The 19,026-nt window shown below is 45.3% G+C and overlaps 1 protein-coding gene across 2 annotated transcripts in view; it reads right to left on the bottom strand.

Moving 5' to 3' along the window:
* AASS (aminoadipate-semialdehyde synthase) overlaps positions 1-15,914 on the bottom strand; it is a 40,681-nt gene extending 24,767 nt beyond the window's left edge. For both annotated transcript variants that reach the window (XM_066633986.1, XM_066633987.1), the window contains exons 1-13: positions 15,852-15,914; positions 13,245-13,465; positions 10,793-10,969; positions 8,980-9,064; positions 8,411-8,478; positions 8,179-8,325; positions 7,194-7,272; positions 6,981-7,108; positions 5,700-5,848; positions 4,393-4,515; positions 4,166-4,277; positions 1,102-1,161; positions 938-1,005 (exon numbers count right to left, since the gene is read on the bottom strand). In XM_066633986.1, coding sequence (XP_066490083.1) covers positions 938-1,005; positions 1,102-1,161; positions 4,166-4,277; positions 4,393-4,515; positions 5,700-5,848; positions 6,981-7,108; positions 7,194-7,272; positions 8,179-8,325; positions 8,411-8,478; positions 8,980-9,064; positions 10,793-10,969; positions 13,245-13,457 — 1,409 coding nt within the window. In that variant the 5' untranslated portion in view covers positions 13,458-13,465; positions 15,852-15,914. The remainder of the gene's footprint in view (positions 1-937; positions 1,006-1,101; positions 1,162-4,165; positions 4,278-4,392; positions 4,516-5,699; positions 5,849-6,980; positions 7,109-7,193; positions 7,273-8,178; positions 8,326-8,410; positions 8,479-8,979; positions 9,065-10,792; positions 10,970-13,244; positions 13,466-15,851) is intronic.
* Between the last annotated feature and the right edge of the window lie 3,112 nt (positions 15,915-19,026).

Here is a 19,026-nt window from a genome sequence, read left to right as displayed (position 1 = left end):
TGGATCAATGGTCTGGTTCAGTAGATGGCAGCTTTCTATGTACCTATGGTATTTTACTAGGGTTGCATGAAAGATGAGAGCCCAGGATTCCCCAGAGTGTGCCCTATACAAGTATTTATTTCATGGCACCATCACAGAAAACATGTCCTTGCTTTTGCTTCTTCCTCTGCAAATCTGCTACACAGTGACAAGAAAACAGTGGACCACAAGGTTGCTCCTCCATCATCATTCTTCAAAAGCATCCTCCACAAAGCCACACACAGGACTGGTCACTGGGCAGGAACCCCTTTCCAAAGCCTGCATTAACTGCTAATAAAGATGAAAACAATCTACTTGTAGAATGGCATCTCCTTCCTCACTTCTTTCCCAGTTGCTGGAAATATGTGGTGAAAAGGTATTTCCCTGAGGAAGCACACAGTATATGCTTCCCAAAAACCCACAATGTGGACTACACAGATGTCCACATGTTAAAGTGAGAGCATAGTCTTTGCCATACAACACCACCTTTATTATTCCAACAAAGGGAATACCATTATGAGGAAAAGAACTAGCCGAACTACTTTTTGAGAACCTGTGACTACAGGACTTTCGAGACCCTGATCTCCTAGAATTCAGAAAATATACAGATAAAAGAAATCTGTTGAATGTGGAAGCATCATTCCACTCCAAAAAATTTTCCACAGACAACTGCCCACATTTGCCCCTCTTTCCCCCCCCATTATCACAAAGTGATTACATGCTTGCAACAGCAAGAATGATTACAGCTGTGCCACTGTGACATTTCATAGTGCAATGCCACAAGTGTCACAGAACAAGGCTGCAAAAAATCTACTCAAATTAAAACACATAAATAAGAAGCCAAGAGAACAAGAAAATGTGAGTCAGAGAAACTTGGAAACAAAGACAAAAAAAACAACAAAAGAAATCTATGTATTACCTGCTCTCCCTCAGTTTCTGGATATATTTATACTTATCAGTCAATGAACCATTGGATGCAATCACTGCCTATAAAGTATATGAAACACATCATTATTGTCCTTGCAGCTGACCTTGGCACACTGGAGTCAACAAGAGGGAAGAGAATCGGTTTGCAAGACTTACATCTCGAACTACAGGTGAGTAATTCTGGCTTTCAAGAGGTTCAGAGGCATCAGACAACAGCTGCAAAGATCAAGGATTTCAAGTCAGAGCACTGGGTTCCATGAAACATAGATAATTATCTTTCAGAACTTTAAAAACGTTTCATTAAAACAAAGTGGAAATTTCAACTCCTGATTCCAATAAAAGCTGTGTTGCAACCTTGAGAATCTGAAATTCCCTCGACCTTGAAATTGTCAATTAAATCCTTCTCCCTGGATTCACTACCCATCTAACATACATGTATGTAATTTGGGCTCAATTAATTGCCATCCTTTAGATCAGCCATTTTCAATCACTGTGCCATGGCACACTGGTGTGCCGTGAATGGTCCCCAGGTGTGCCGTGGGGGTTTGGTGGAGGGTCATTTATTAATAGGACCATTGGGGATATGAGCCCCCCACCAACAGAAAGGTGGGCCTTGCCAATTGTACAATAACTGATGGTGTGCCTTGACAATTTTAGTACCTTGTCAGTGTACCGTGAGACGACAAAGGTTGAAAATCACTGCTTTAGATAAAGATACAATACATGTGAAACAAGTATTTTGTGCCTCGAAACCTACACTGGGGTTCCCAAATGGCAAATTGAAAGCCAGCAGTTCTTCAACAGAGATTTTAGGGTAGGTTACCAAGCTGCTACCAGGAGGGCAATGGGCATGATTGCTGGAGGAGGTTGGGCTGATTCAGCCCTGCAGTTTTTATGGTTTCAAAGTAGGTTGATACAGCAACTGTTACCCTGCGCATGCCAGATGTCATCTGATCTCGGAAGCTAAGCAGGGTCAGGCCTGGTTAGTACTTGGATGGGAGACCGCCTGGGAATACCGGGCGCTGTAGGCTTATACCAGTCTTTCGAGACTGAAGGTTGCCAACCATCTCCCTATACCGAACACTATCTCCCGATCTCGTCTGATCTCGGAAGCTAAGCAGGGTCAGGCCTGGTCAGTACTGGGATGGGAGACCGCCTGGGAATCCTGGGTGCTGTAGGCTTATACCATAGTCTTTCAAGACTGAAGATTGCCAACCAAAGTAGGTTGAAAATATACAACCCAGCATATGCTTGTATATCTTTCATAGCATCCTGATTTGCAGAAATCAGTAGATAAAGATTTTCAAAGCACAGTGCGCTTAGCATTTACCAAGTCCCACACTCAAGCTACTGTTCAAGGTATAGAAACATGGGTCAGTGGCCAAACTGGAAAATCTATATTTTAGTTGCAACAGTAGCTACTGGGAGAGAGGAACAACCCTACTTTCCACTCTTTTGCTCATCTTTTCATCCATTCACAACCATTTTTTTTACAATTTGCTGTTATTATAGCATCAGCACCATTTTTTTCCCTTTAAAGCAGTGGTTCCCAAACTTACTATGGCCTTCCTTTGTGGTGATTTCTTCTTCCTGGCTCTCCCAGGCACTGCCATTTTGATTACACAAAATCATGTGCAATCCAAGATGGCATCACCCAGGAGAGCCAGGAAGAAAAGGCTGCCAGGGACATCCCATGGCGCCCAGTGTGGAACCACTATTTTAAAGGGTTTCTTCATTATGTGATCCTAGCCATTCACATACGTAGCATAATGTCAACATACAGACAGACAGTTGTGGCTATACAACAGTATCACTGAGGACAAACAAGAGACTTTGAAGGACAGGAATGCACCCCCATTGCTCAGATTACCTGATGAAATGCACACTGTAAAAAGCAATCATTCTTTGGGCAATACATTTTATGGGAAAGTGCCTAAAAGACATGTTTAAGAACATAAGAACAGCCCCACTGGATCAGGCCATAGGCCCATCTAGTCCAGCTTCCTGTATCTCACAGCGGCCCACCAAATGCCCCAGGGAGCACACCAGATAATAAGAGACCTCATCCTGGTGCATCTGGCATTCTGACATAGCCCATTTCTAAAATCAGGAGGTTGCACATACACATCATGGCTTGCAACCCATAATGGATTTTTCCTCCAGAAACTTGTCCAATCCCCTTTTAAAGGCATCCAGGCCAGATGCCATCACCACATCCTGTGGCAAGGAGTTCCACAGACCGACCACACGCTGAGTAAAGAAATATTTTCTTTTGTCTGTTCTAACTCTCCCAACACTCAATTTTAGCAGATGTCCCCTGGTTCTGGTGTTATGTGAGAGTGTAAAGAGCATCTTTCTATCCACTCTGTCCATTCCCGGCATAATTTTGTATGTCTCAATCATGTCTCACCTCAGGCGCCTCTTTTCTAGGCTGAAGAGGCCCAAACGCCATAGCCTTTCCTCATAAGGAAGGTGCCCCAGCCCAGTAATCATCTTAATCGCTCTCTTTTGCACCTTTTCCATTTCCACTATGTCTTTTCTGAGATGCAGCGACCAGAACTGGACACAATACTCCAGATGTGGCCTTACCATCGATGTGTACAACGGCATTATAATATTAGCCGTTTTGTTCTCAATACCCAAAGTTTGTTGTATGCAAACTTTGCCACCTCACTGCTCACCCCTGTCTCCAGGTCATTTATGAAGAGGTTGAAAAGCACTGGTCCCAGGACAGATCCTTGGGACACACCGCTTTTCACTTCTCTCCATTGTGAAAATTGCCCATTGACACCCACTCTCTGTTTCCTGGTCTTCAACCAGTTCTCAATCCATAAGAGGACCTGTCCTCTAATTCCCTGACTGTGGAGTAGACTTTCACATCATCAGCATTACATACTTAGACCTTTATTGGCATTAAAACAAGAGATAACAATAACAATAACAATCATCAGCATTTACTGAGCCACCTGATGAAAAGCACTGTGAAATATATAAATTTGGGGGAGGGGGGAATTCAACATGAGCAAGGCCATCCCACAAACAAACAGAGGTCACATAATCCAGTATGCATTCTGAACACATAGAATCAACACTGCAAAAGTTTTGTTTTTTGTTTTGCAACAATCAGCTATGTTTTACAGCAGATTTCCTACAGGTAAGACAGACCAGAAGCACAATACACAGATGCTAATGCACCCAAGTTAAACACAACCACTCTTACCATTTCTTCAATGTAAGGGAAAAGCATGTCTCCGAAACATTCTGTTGATTCTATAGGAAGCTGAGCTGGCAGGTTATCAATTGAACACATCAAAATCCCAGATCCCTCCACACTGGAAGAGAGAGTAATTTGATTCAATTTCATTAATACTTTGTGTGCTTCGACAGCCTTTGACTTTAATCAAAGATGAGCTCTTACCCCAAAGGCAAATTAAAAAGAGGTCTCACCTGTCATGAAAAATATGCTGATCAGCATCATACATGCAGAAGGGATTGTCAATGGTTGTGCATTCTGTCATAAATTCTATTGATCCTCCCGTGTCTGCTGAGATGTCACATATTGCAACAAGTCTGGAAAAGTTGCTTTTATAAAATATCCCATAGCAAAGAAACATTTTCAGTTTATAAAAACCCTGGAGCTATTCCTTCCATACAAGTTGTCAGCGGGGTCAGAGAAATCAGCAGCTGGGTAAGTCAGTTCACTAAGGGGCTTATTTACATTACAAACAAACTGCTCTTCTTAGGGAACTGTAGCTCTGTAATACAGGTAAAGAACTTCTATTTCTAACACAATCATCAGCACCCTCAAACTACAATTCCCATGATTCTTTGCACAAAAAGGTTTATTTAACCAACAGCTATCAAACCACAACCCGCAAGCCAGACGCAACAAGCTGGAAAAGCTGTCTGGGTACAGTGCTGTACTTTCTGTGCCTCACCGAGCCTCCTATCTTTCCAGCCGATCTCGGAAACTCACACTGGGCAGCTGCTTCTGCTGCCCTTTGCCTGGGGCAGTAGGCTCTGCATGCCAATTTCCAGGAGAAAGTGGCTACCCGGTGTGAGTTTCTGAGAAGATCAGCTGGAAAGACTGTAGGCTGCAGTGCGGAATGGAAAGCACCACACCTGGATGGTTTTTCCTGCATGCAGCAGTCAGCAATTTGGAGACCACTAGTCTACACTGAGAAATCAGGTCTGATGCACCCATGCAGCAGAATGAGGTGGTACAGTGTCAAAATGATAGAATGGACTATACCACTGCAAGAGAAAGAATCACATTTTCAAATGCCCTATATGGGGGGGGGGAACCCTGCAAATAGAAAATTGCACAGAAAAGGGAATGGACTAGGTTAGAACCTTTCTCCCTATTTTTCGATTTGCAAGGAGTTTTTTCAAGTGGAGAAACATCCAAAAGTGGTATTTCCCACCTACAGTCTAAAGTGAGGCAATTCATTTCTCCTATCTCAGCAGTCTCCTACATGTGTAGACCAAGCTTCTTGCTGCGTGGCACAGTCCTAGAATGAATTAAATCTAGAAAGAGTACACAAGCACTCATCGTACTTGATAAATGTACATGCATTCGTTCTGCAAGTTAGTGTATTATGTACATATTTTATGAACCCTAAAGGGAGCAACAGAGACAAATCCTTAACCTGAAGTCACAGCCATATATTAGCAGAGCTGATGCTCATTCTTAACAGAGAGTACAATTCTTACCCACCCACCCTCCCCAGATAAACTTGCATGGTCATTCTTACTTATGTGGTAATTCAGGGCAGCCTTCTGTAGCAGCAGCAGAAGGTCTGAGAGGAGTCAGAAGTCTCTGTGCATCCTGCCTGCTTAATAGACGTGGAGTATGCTGTTCCCAGTAGATTCCATTTATTACACAAGTTGCATAGGGTGCAATCTGTAAATACAGCCATGAATTCCTTTTTCTCTATAATTAGAAATGTCTTTATCTACAGCTGTACAATTAAAGAAGCAAACAAGGTGGGAAATGATGCAAAACTTTTGTGTATTTATTGTTACATTTGTCCATTCTGGAACTCAGGGCACAATCCTAACCCCTTATGTCAGTGCTTTCCAGCACTGGCATAGCAGTGCCAATGGGACATGTGCTGCATCCTGCAGTGGGGTGTCACTCACAGAGGCCTCCTCAAAGTAAGGGAATGTTTGTTCCCTTACCTCAGAGCTGCACTGCCCTTATGTCAGTGCTGGAAAGCACTGACATAAGGGGTTAGGATTGCACCCTCAGGGTGGTTTACAACCACCCCTAAAAACTTTGCGTAGTTTAAGCAAGATGGCTATACACATGCCCTCAGCCTGTACTCTGGGAGCTACAATATTTGCTGTGGATAGTGTGCCTTGCATTCATCTGCTTATAGGACATCAAGCACCTAGATAATAATCTGCTTAATTTAAAAAAAAAAAAAGCATTGTTCACCTAGGCTACACTAACAGGAAGAGGGCAAGATGGAACTGTAGTTCTAGCAGCCACACAATGGTCAAAATAAGAGGATTAAATGAGGTAGAACCAGCTCCTTAGAGCAAGCCATTAACTTGAATTCATTCACTGCAGAGGAAGGAGAAAGACTGGCTTCAGGAAAGAAGCGGAATCTTCTTTCCTGAAGATTCCAGGTATCTCCTGGCTCAGTGTTTACCAAATATTTTTGGACGAATAAATGCGCACGTGTAGCTCGGTTTTACTTTCCATAGGGCTTGATTCATCTTCCTAGTCAGTTTGTCAGTTTCACAGTCAGGACCCACCATCATTCAATTCAGGAGCCACAGTTTGGGAAACACTGTCCTAGCCCAAACCCTGATTAATCCAAATCATTCTTCAAAAGAACCTGCTTCCTAGTGGTCAGAGAGGGGCAGTATCCCACTGCCTGGACCACTGAATGGCAATAAGCAGGGATAACACAAGAACAAACTGGGCAATTCAGATCATTGAGGCTTGGGAAACTTTGGAGAAGATTCCTACTGAAACATCCGAAACATGTCAGAACACAACTGAAATGGTTAACTGTCATGCTCACATCAGTGTTAAAACGAGATGTGTAAAGTTCTGGATGCTTGTCATATTCCACCGGGTCATACACCCCATTGCTTTTCCTCACAAGGTGATGGTGACGACTCAGCACAGTCCCATACACTTTTCTGAGATCTGTGGAAGAGTACAGCAAATTAAAGAACAAAACCAAACACTGCGTCGCTTCTTAAAGCACATTGTAGCATTATCTAAATAGTACCTCCAGTTCGAGAGACCTCCTTTAACTCGTGGGGCTCGACAAACTCACAAGGGAGGGCGTTAAACATTTCTTGGGCACCCTGCAGATAAAAACATGATCTTGAGTTTAGTTAGATTTACCAAATAATAAAAGGCACTGGGCAGCCAGTCACAGAAACAACACTTCTGCTATGATAAAGCCCTGGCATCTGAAGGACAGTGTGGTATTAACAACTGAACGTTGAATTTAGACCAGAGGAATCTAGATTCAAATCCTTACGCAGTGGGTCCTTACGCAGGAGAGCTTTTCCAGGACCCCCTGCAGATACTGAACTCCACAGATAATGAGGAATTATCAGGCGTGCATGCTGCCAAACCAGAACTGCCTTTCAGAAGCATCCAGGAGGCCTTTTGAAACTCAAGGATGTGGTACACGACATCTCCACCACTCAGAAGACTTCCCAGACACAACTGGAAAGCACTTCTGGTTACATCTGAGAAGTCCTCTGAGACTCTCCAACCACAGGATCAGCATCCATGAACATTCAAAGGAGGATTCACTCAATGGAGGCTTGGCATCCACTAATTTGAATATCCACAGATGCTGAGCCCACGGCTGGAGAGCCTCAGAGGGCTGCATATGTCCCCCCCATGCCTCAGAAAGCCTTCTGGAGACAACTAAAAAGCAGTTCTAGTTTGCCAGCGCAAACCGAAAGTGCCTTCCAGTTTCAACCAAGAGACTTCTAAGAAAGCTGGAAGGCCACACGCAACCCCGGACCACCAGGCATGGCCCTAGGTAAGGAACTGCAATGCTATGCAGGTCCCCCCTTCGATTTCATTATTGGTGGAATTCAGTATCTGTAGAGGGGGTCCTGGAATGGACCCCCCCCCACGTATACCAAGGGTCCACTATATTCAACAAAATTGAAAGGGGCCCATAGAGTATTGAAAATATGTTATAGCCTGATGTGTATAACATTATACAATCCACTTAAAGAACTCCTTACCTTAGAGACATTACCGGTACCTGTAAACACAAACGTTATGGGTCCAATGGACTTGGGCATCAAGCCTAGTGAAATTTCATATCCAGCGTCCCGAACTGCCTGCACAGCCTGGCTGCTGTTTCTGTAGTTATGGGCCATCCCGATGTGCTAGAACCAGAGAAAGAATAATAATGTCAACAGGCTTTTGGGTAGACAGAGAACACCCTGCTAGCCATCTCGTATGTAGCCTTACCATGAAAGGAGTATGATGTCCCAGAGCAAGAAATCGCAATCCCATTCCATGTAAAATATTGATCATACCTAGGGCAGAATGACAGTTCACACAATTGTGAATTCTATAAAGAAGCAATCAGAGGAGAAGAAGCAATTCTATGAACAAGAAACACTGAAATTAAAAAGTAGCACAGAATCACAGCACTGCAAGGAACCCAAAGGTCACAAGGTTCAATTGCTTAGATGAGGTGGAACTGCCACCACCTGCCAAAGCATTCAAGCCAAAGCAATATGAAAGTCACTTCAAGCAGCAAATTTCAGAGAAGATCCCCATTTTCTTGTCTCCCCAACTCCATTGGTGCATGCCAATGAAAAAAATTAGCAAGAGAGGGGGTCATTTTAGTTTAGACATGAAAATGCCCAAATTGGCCCTGAATAGAACAAATAATTCCAGAAGACCCCAGTGACCAAGTCAAGCCACATGTTATAGAGGCAGGGAAAAGTGCTCTGCTTTACCCAAACTCATAGGCACACGACATAATTTTAAGTCTTTGAAAATAATAAATATGGAGTATTTACTCTAGATACCTGCAACACCAGCCCATTTTCCAAAGGCTACCACTCTCACTCCTCTGTGATCCACCATTTTCTCATAATCTATCAATCGAACTCCCTACAAATACAAACACAGTTTGTGTATCTGTATGTTCTAATACATGGCATTCATTTCAGCATATTAGGAAAAACAATTATACAGGTATGAATCTAAAGGATGCCTTCTGCTCTCTAGGAATGAGCCACTAAGGCTGCAGGCCTATACACCAGTGGTTCTTTAGAATGGGACCCACTTTTTAAGAATGAGAATCTGTCAGGACCCAGCAGAAGTGATGTCATGACCGGGAGTGACATCATCAAGCAGGAAAATTTTTAACAATCCTAGGCTGCAATCCTACCCACACTTACCCAGAAGTAAGTCCCATTTACTATCACTGTTAAAAGTATCTTCATATTAGCCTGTTAAAAGCATAGATCTGTGACATTTCCCCAAATGCAGTCACATACCTTGGTAGCATTAAGTCTAATATATTAAAAATAAAATATTGAAATGAATGGGGACCCACCTGACATTGACAGTGTTTGAGAAACACTGCTATACACACTTAACTGGGTGTAAGCCCCACTGAACTAAATGGGGACTACTCCTGAGTAGACATGCACTGAATTTCAGAGAGGACAAGGCCACACCCTACTTGTAAACACCCAAACATTCCTACCCCCTTTAGATTTGGAAAGCTCACTAGGAGCATGTCAGAGTAACCTTTCTACTGAATTATCTTCACAATTCAACCACCACTGTGGTAGAAATTCAGGCATACAGGTCACTGATGGAAGGATTATTGTGGTACCTAAGGAACTACCTAAGGAAGCACCTAAGTAATATCAGGCTTAAGGAAAATCAAAGTTGAGAAAAGGATGTGGTTTGACTAAAACAGTCTGTATAGAAGGCTTCCGCTGCCCAAACTGTCAGCCTCAGTCGTTGGCTTGGAAGGAATATTTTCGAGCCGGGTAGGAAGTTTTTTTTGTCATATGAATGGTTCATGGATGGCAGTTTCACAGCCTACCCCAGACTGGCGAGGGAGGGAAAGTATATTCAGTAGGTTTCATGCATTAAAAATTGGCCACGGTGTTTAATAAATTAGAAGTTCAACCCAACTGCAATCTGGTGTCTTTGCTGGGGAGTGTCAGTGTAAATAGAATGCTATATGCAGGGAGGTAGGAGCGAGATGCAAGTATCTTGTGGTCTTGTATGTGCTCCCTGAGGCATCTGGTGGGCCACTGTGAGATACAGGAAGCTGGACTAGATGGGCCCTGGGTCTGATCCAGCAGGACTCTTCTTTTGTTCTAATACAAACTTTTACAAAGAAAAAAATTTTTTAAGGCTTTACAGTAACTAATTAAAATGAATTTCCTGTTGGCGAAAATGAAGTATCTAACTTCATATTGGTCCCACACCAATGCAGCCCTACCAAGGATAAATATTAGGCAGTATTAAATAGCATTTGGAAAACAAATAGTTCACAGCAGGCCTACTTTTGCAAGCTGAAGAATATTTATTGTTTTGACTGTGCACCTGTATAAGGGCAAAATCCAGCAAAAGCTACACACCTTTAAATTCCAATTGATTTACAGACTGTCCTTCAATCATTGTCCTTCAGTGTCTTTGCCCCGAGACCAATAGAACCCAAAAATGTTTTAACATTGGCAGATAGTGCCCAATGAATATTTTGCTCTTGTTTTATGACTCCGTTATATTACAAATATGCTGGCTTACATCCTGCTGAACTTGCATTTCACAGTTCTATTTTAGAACAGTTCCTGTTTTTATTAAGATCAATACTACCTTGCTTAGGATTTCATCCAACAAGGTCATGTTTGCCTCTTGTGCTTTAATAGTATGAGAGAAGAATGCATAGTTCTTGTTGGGGATTAGTTTATCCTCTGGCGGTCTCTTCACACCCACAATTAGGCAGGCTGCTGAAATATCTTCCTGTATAACACCACCAGCTTTAACATAGTCCTGTAAACAGAGCATTGAAGATACAAGGACATCATGAGCTGCACTGAACAAAGGCAGATAGCATGAAATAGTGCTGTAAACAGAAAGGTGTGCCCTATTTTGTACTGGTGAAACACTCTGGGGAATTATATTTTCCCATGACTTCATTCTTCTGGGAAAGAATACACCATTCTTTTCTGCCAGACTGATATGAATGCATAAATTATCTTCCCCATTTCTTCTGTGTATTCACCGAATGCAGGTGAGACAAAGTCTGCCAAGAGTACAACAGACAGCCACCCTTCTTCACCAGCATTTTCCCTGACCATGCCCCCAAACACCTCAATGTTCAGCACCTGTCCTCAGAAGTAAGTGCCAAATGCGGGAAAAGTTTCACCGTGCCATTTGCTTATTTGAGAAATTTTTATCCCACCCTTCTGCCTCTTCAGAGGCCACCCTTCTGCCTCTTCAGAGGTAACTTGGGCCAGTTACAAGAGTTACAGTAATACAAAATTAAAATAAAAGAAGTTAAAACAGTAACAATTTAAAAGCATGGCAACAAAAGCAGTTTAAAAGAGTAACATGAGCTGGCCAAGCAAGCTAAAAAGATGGCTATAAACCAAAGGCCTGCCAGACCTAATAAAACGGTCCTTATTAGGCATCTGAAAGAGCTCAATATCTGGGCCATTCAAACCTCCCAGGGGTGGGAATACCACAAACTGGGTACCACTATCAAAACAGCCCAGACGGACACCAGACGAGGGCACGGTCAGCTATTGCTATCTCATTTCATCCCCGTCACGCATTGCCTGCCTGCTATGCTGTAGCAACATTTGAACAGGGCTACCAAATTCTAAGACAAGTTACTCTTTTCATATTACAAGAGAGACTACAGGCCTGCAGCTAAAGCTCTGGTGGATTCTTTCAATCAATGTGCGGGCTTCAGCCCTGTGCAAGGTTGTCGTCTCTGGCCATGCACCATTTTTGCTTGTCCCTCAAACTCCTTCATCTAGCCTTCTCCTAATGCATTCAGAGCTCTCCCTTTCAAAACTGCTGCCTACCCTAGCTTTTCAGATGGCTATCTCCGCTTTCCCCCACCCCGTTTGCTTTTTCAACCTTCCCTATGCCCTCGCATCTGCCCTACCCCTCTCAAGGGCCAAAGCAGAGACCCTTTTGACCACTCAGTACGTCTATGCCATTTCAATGGCTAAAGTAACTATCAATGGCAACAGGCTTCACCATCCAGTAATGAGTTTGTTGCTTATAGATGGTCTTCTCTGCCTCATCAGTTGAATTAGATATGCAAATCAAATAAACGTGTCCCCTTGTATCTGCAGGAGTTTCATTCTGGGGGGGGTCCTGCAGATCCAGAAACCATGGATATAGGGGAACCCTATATAAAGCATTGTACAACACGACCCCTGTACCCATTACCTTCATTTTTCTGTGCATTCTTTTATTTTCTTGGTTAACACAGGAAGAATTTTTTGATTTAACAAAGGAACATGACATTCAGGTAGAGAGCCTGCACACTAGAACAGGAGTGTTCAAAGTTTTTGGTAGAAGGGCCACATCATCTCTCTGACACTGTGTCGGGGGCCGGGGGGGAAAAGAATTAATTTACATTTAACGTTTGAATAAATTTACATAAATTAATATACTAGAGATGGAACTTATATAAATGAATGAAGGTCTTACAATACCTCAAGGCCTATAAAAGGCCTTGAACAAAGCAAGGCTGGCCTTTTCTTTGCTGCTGCTACTGCATCACAGATGTGAAACAGCAAGCAATGGAGGGAGCCCACATCCCACAGCTAACACTAGAGGTCAAACAGTCGCGCTCACGCTGAGAGCAGTTGCGTCGGGCCAGTGCAGGCTCCAGCAAGTTTCCGGAGGGCCAGGGGCTCATTGGAGACTGAGGTCTCCCTGAGGGACGCATTGGGAGTCCTCGAGGGCCGCAAGTGGCCCCCTGTCCGGGGTTTGGGCAACCATGCACTAGAATTAGGCTAACCCAACATTAACAGGAAGGACAGTTCCTCCTTCCTGTTAACATTCCGGCTGTGTTCCTCTAGCATGCAGGCTGCCTGCCTGCATGTTGTGTTCCTATGATAAGCACGGAAAAAAATAATGCAAAGTTCAGAAAGACAAAGGCAATGGGCATAGCATGGGGGAGCCAGAGGAGGATGACAGATAAGTGAAACCGCAGGTTCTAGATCCGCAGATATGGGGGGATGCCTGTACATTATAAATGCTGCATTTCTTTTCCACATATTCCAGAAGACATGTTGCTACTTACTTTTTCATGGATGGCCCTTCGATTGGATGGCTGTACCAAAACTTTATATCCCAGGTTGGTTAACTGCTTGACGTGCCGTGGGGCCAGAGGTGCTCTTCTCTCCCAGGCATTCACGTCCTCCCTCCTGATTGCTAGGACAGACTTATGATAGCATTGCCACCTGGGGAGATGGCTCCCAAACCTACAGCCTGTGCGTTTGAATGCCCGGAGCATGATTAAACCTGACAGTAGCAAAGACAAATAAGCCAATACAACATAAAGGTGCTTAGGAACTGTTGTGATTATGCAGAGAAAGATCTGGTCTCCTTAGAAATCTGCTGTAAAATCCCTTATCGTCAGTTCTATTTAACATAACCAGCAGTGCAAAAACCATCATAACCTGTACATTTTCAGTTAATCAAGCTAATATTATCCACTCCTTAAAACAAGAAAGATATTTCTTTTGCCTTCCTTAGTAAATGAGACCACTAAAAAAAAAAATCACTGCAAGCAATCAAGGAACATCTCAAAAGTCACATTTGCACCTCAAATATAGTGCAGTGGCTGAAAATAATTCACAGAATAATTCTGAATAGTATCATCATTGCAGGAAGAATGAAAACAGCTGAGCAAAGCCAGCAAAATAAGCCAAGCAATCCATCTATCAGGAAATCAGGAGAATTCACAAGACCATTCCCCTCAACCCCCTAGAAACCATCTCACAATGGACAAACATGTAGCACTGGACTGCGTGAAGGAACCAACCAATCTGTCACCAACTCACAATACTCAATGCTTGTTGGATGTCTCCCATAATTCAACTCCTCATGATGCCCCATCATTTAACTCCACATGGCTCTCCACCTTGTGACAGCTCAGATTTAAGTTATCAAATACACACACTGATATTCAATTTCACCCTTCATCATTTTGTCTTGCTACCTTCTTGTTTTTAAATAAATCTTGTTTCTTCCACATTTTATGGACAAATTTTTTTCCCCACAGAAGAGAGACTGCAGCTGCCATCCTAGGATTGCTTACCTGAGAGTAAACTCTACTTAGGCTCACGTAGGGCTTTATCAAGAACAGAAAAACATGCTTTGGAGATGTATCTGCTGAACCTAGCCTCCTGGAGCTGTTTCTTGTGTCACGTTCCTGGTCTCACTGCCAGGCGGCAGGTGTCCAATGGTTCAATGAGTACCACCAGACAACATCTCAAGTACCACTGGTGGTACTTGTACCACTGGTTGAGAAACACTGTTTAAAACCATTGAGGTATTTTTAGAGCGAGTCATCTTTGATATGAATTTGGATAAAATGGGCTGCTTTATTTATTAAAATAAGTCACCCACCTGTCCCCCAAAGTGGGGGGAGGAGGAGTGGAGAGAAAAACACACCCAAGACAGACTTTAAAAGGAGGAGGGAGAAAGCTTCCTCCATCCACCCACCCTCCGCCATTTTAGGTAGAACAGCCATTTTCAACCACTGTGCCATGGCACATTGGTGTGCTGCGAATGGTCCACAGCTTTTGCCACAGGAATTTGGGGGAAGGTCATTTATTAGTAGGGCCAATGGGGGATGTGAGCTCCCACTGGCAGCATGGTGTGCCTTGTCAATTGTCAAAAACCTGATGCTGTGCCTTGACAACTTTAATGCCTTGTCAGTGTGCCCTGAGATGAAAAAGGTTGAAATCACTGGGGTAGAAAAGGGTCACCAGGTGTTCTCACATTAAGGGCACAATCCTAACCCGGTCTACTTAGTCCTGTTTTTGTTCAATGGGGCTTACTCTCAGGAAATTGTGGCTAGGACTGCAGCCTAAGGGCGCAAACCTAACCCACTTTCCAGCACTAAGGTAAAGGCAATGCAGCTCGGAGGTAAGGGAACAAACATTCCCTTACCCTGAGGCAGCCGCCCCAACTGCTACCCCACTGCAGGCTGCAGCACACTGGCCCCACTGCCACAGCTGTGTCAGTGTGGGAAAGCAGGTTAGGGTTTAGGCCTAAGGAGAGCTGCCACCCTATCCAAGCTTACCAGAGCGTAAGCCCCACTGACTATAAGGGGGCTGACTTCTGAGTAGACAGGCAGAGTCTTGGGCTGTAGAGCAGTGTTGTGTTGTACCAGCATGTTTGGGAGGGCGGGAAAAAGTTCACTGCACCCTGAGGGGAGGGTTGGGCAGGACCAACTGGTGTGGCGCTGCTGCTGCTGGGTTGCATGCCTGGGGAGCACTTCAAGAAGCCAGTCACTGAGGGGTCACCAAGAGGCTGAGGTGTAGGGTGGCTTTCGGGGGGGGGGTGCTCCCCCTCCCCCACAGGAAGAGCTGGGAGCAGGCTGCCACCCCCTCCCCAGGGAGAGTGCGGGAAGGCGCCAGCTGCGCCCAGTGACCTGCGCGCGAGCCAGCCCAGGTGTGCGGCACGCGCCCCCAAAGCGCGCGCGCTGCGAGGCTGCGGCTGCAGCGCAAGAGATGCTCCGACCTCCTTGCGCGCCACGCGGACCTCTCTGGCTTCCTCCCACGAGGTGGCCATGCCCAGCGCGGGCGCTGCCCAGGCGCCTGCACCCCCAGCTCGGCAGGGACCTTGCAGGCAGAGGGTGAGGCTCCGAGGCGCCCCGGCTGGCACCCTCCTCGCTTACCTGGGGTGGCCTCGGATGGCTGCAGACCGGGGAGCCCTGCGCGCGCACGAGCTTCCCCTCCAGGGCTGGGCTTACGCAAGGGCAGCCCATCAAGCAGCACTATTTACGGAGTGAAGGCGCAGCCAGGCTGCCTCCCCTCCGTGGCAGCCAATCCCCAGCCACCTCGCGGGCACAGCCTTCCCCTTCCGCCCGCCTGGGCGACCACGGCTGCTCCCGAGGAGCAGGGACGGTCCGCTGAGAAAGGTCCCGAGGGGGATCGCGGGGCATCCGTCCCCGCCCGCTGAAAGGGAGAGGAGCTGGGCTGCGGTGCAGCCTGCAGGCAGAGCTGAGAACCAGGGAAGCACCGGGTGGGGAGGGATCCACAAGGTCATCTAGTCCAACCCCATGAGAACCACAGGGGTGGAAGGGATCCACAAGGTCATCTAGTCCAACCCCATGAGAACCACAGGGGTGGAAGGGATCCACAAGGTCATCTAGTCCAACCCCTTGAGAACCACAGGGGTGGAAGGGATCCACAAGGTCATCTTGTCCAACCCCCTGAGAACCACAGAGGTGGAGGGGACACACAAGGTCATCTTGTCCAACCCCCTGAGAACCACAGAGGTGGAGGGGACACACAAGGTCATCTTGTCCAACCCCCTGAGAACCACAGAGGTGGAGGGGACACACAAGGTCATCTACTTCAACCCCCTGAGAACCACAGGGGTGGAAGGGATCCACGAGGTCATCTAGCCCACTCCCTGAGAACCACAGGGGTGGAAGGGAACCACAAAGTCATCTAGTCCAATGCCCTGCCTGTAGCAGGTAGTACTCCTAGACTTAGAGCATCTCCAGCAGATGCCTGTTGAGCCTCTACTTGAAGGTCTCCAAAGGGGAAGAATCAATGGCAAAGCTATAGGGGGCAGCACAGTGAGTATTGCAGACACAATACACTTCCTCTTGCTAGCTATTGCAGCCAATCCACAGCCCAATCCTATCCACACTTTCTTGGGAGCAAGGCCCATTGACGCTAATAGAACTTACTTCTGAGTAGACATGCATAGGATTGGGCTGCCAGGCAGCAGCTACAAAAGCACAGGCATATTGCAGTGGTTGCAATACTTGCCACTTACCACACTGCCCCCCTGTCGTATACTTGGTCTCACTCGCAGGGTTTTGGGTGCTCAGAGTTGTTGGTTCTGAACCCTAGAGCCCTCAAAGATCCCTGTTCGGCAGTACTGCCACCACCCTGTAAGAGCCAGTGCCTCAGTCCAGGGACACCAAGACCCTCTAGGCTTAACTATATCCCTTGTAGGTACTGAGCACTTTCTTTACTTAAAGTCTCAGTCCTCAAGTTACTAGTCCACAATGAGGATTTTTGGTAGCTTGCTGAACAGCTAGGCAGGATTCTGAACCTTTGTCCCCAACAGACAATGAACCAACACGGTAAAAGGATTTTTACTTTATTAAGTACATAGGGTTACAAAAAGTTACAAAAGGCAGCAAATGCTAGAGGCATAAAAACTTCTAGGAAACATATCAGCATAAAACAACAAAGCTAACTGGCTAATGCTATTATTCTCTATATCTCACCTGGGTCAGCTTCTTTTGTAGATCCTCAGGTCAGTTACCTAAAGGCCACATGGTCCTGGCAGGGTAGGATGTGTACCCACCACCTATTTCACCAAGAGACAAAGACCAAAAGACCCTGTCCTAAGGAAGTGGGGCTGGATGCTCGCCCTCTCAGCTCTTCCCCCCCCCCCCCCCGGAGATCCACAGCTGCATTCCATCCTTGATGGGCGTCTTTCTGGCTGCCTAGGTGCTACACAATCACCTTCCATTGAGTTGTAAATTCCTAGCAGCTAGGAAATGCAAGCCACTTCTGTGTTACTGTTCCAGCTTGGCTCAGGCTTTGCAATGCCACTAGGCCTAAACTGTACATATTCATGACACACACACCCCAAACTATGCCACTGGGTCAGCAAGCTGTTCCATTGACAAAACCACACTTACATCAAGAATTTATTCCTGACATCCAACCAGAATCTCCTCTTGTACAGATTGGATCCGGTTCTACTCTCAGAGGCAGTTGAGAACAAATTTGTTCCTTCTTCCATATGACAGCCCTTCAGGTATTTGCTATCGTATCCCACTCTGCCTTCTCTTCTCCAGGCCAAACATACCAAGGTCCCTCAACCTTTCCTCATAGGGTTTGTTCTCCAGCTTACCCTACAAAAAATCTGTTCAGTTTTTAGATGCCACAAGACTCTTTTGTTTGTGTAGAGAATCAGTCCCTCAGCCTATGGGAGAGAAAGGAACATTATTCTTTATTTATAAGAAATGGAAGAATTTGCAAAGGCATCTTGTCTTTGTTCTGGGACTCTTTCCATCAATGGAACTGCATGAGAAGCAGCATGACTTGTGCACAAGGATACTGTAACACTGCAAGTTTTGCCTGCCAGAACTGTTTGTGCTTTTAACAAAGTGCAGCAGGCAGAAATTCAACAGATTACGCATTTCCCAGCCTGGAGATGTGATAATAGGACAAGCTACATTTATGGAATTTATTTCACTGCAGCCTACAGAGTTACTATAAAATAGCATAAACAGTAAGTGAGAAACAGTAACAATTAAACACTGAAGCAAAAAAAAAAAAACAGCAGTAAGGAGAGCAGTTCAAGCAAAAAACAGTTTAAACAACAAAAAAGTCTTACAGTGCAATCCTATGCATGTCTGCTCAGAAGTAAGCTCCATTGAGTTTAATGAGACTTACAACCCAATCCTATGCATGTCTGCTCAGAAGTAAGCTCCATTGAGTTTAATGAGACTTACAGCCCAATCCTATGCATGTCTACTCAGAAGTCTAATTCTAATTGGCAACCTTCAGTCTCGAAAGACTATGGTATCGCGCTCTGAAAGGTGGTTCTGGCACAGTGTCTAGTGTGGCTGAAAAGGCCAATCCGGGAGTGACAATCCCTTCCACACTGGGAGCAAGTGCAGTCTGTCCCTGGTCTGTATCCCTGGCTATGGGCCTTCCTTCTTTGCCTCTTTGCCTCAGACTGCTGGCAAAGTGTCTCTTCAAACTGGGAAAGGCCATGCTGCACAGCCTGCCTCCAAGCGGACCGCTCAGAGGCCAGGGTTTCCCACTTGTTGAGGTCCATCCCTAAGGCCTTCAGATCCCTCTTGCAGATGTCCT

The sequence above is a fragment of the Tiliqua scincoides genome, chromosome 7 (assembly GCF_035046505.1).
Source record: "Tiliqua scincoides isolate rTilSci1 chromosome 7, rTilSci1.hap2, whole genome shotgun sequence".
NCBI classification, from domain to species: Eukaryota; Metazoa; Chordata; class Lepidosauria; order Squamata; family Scincidae; genus Tiliqua; species Tiliqua scincoides.
The sequence above is the reverse complement of the archived record's forward strand: the minus strand, read 5'-3'. Positions and strand labels throughout refer to the sequence as shown.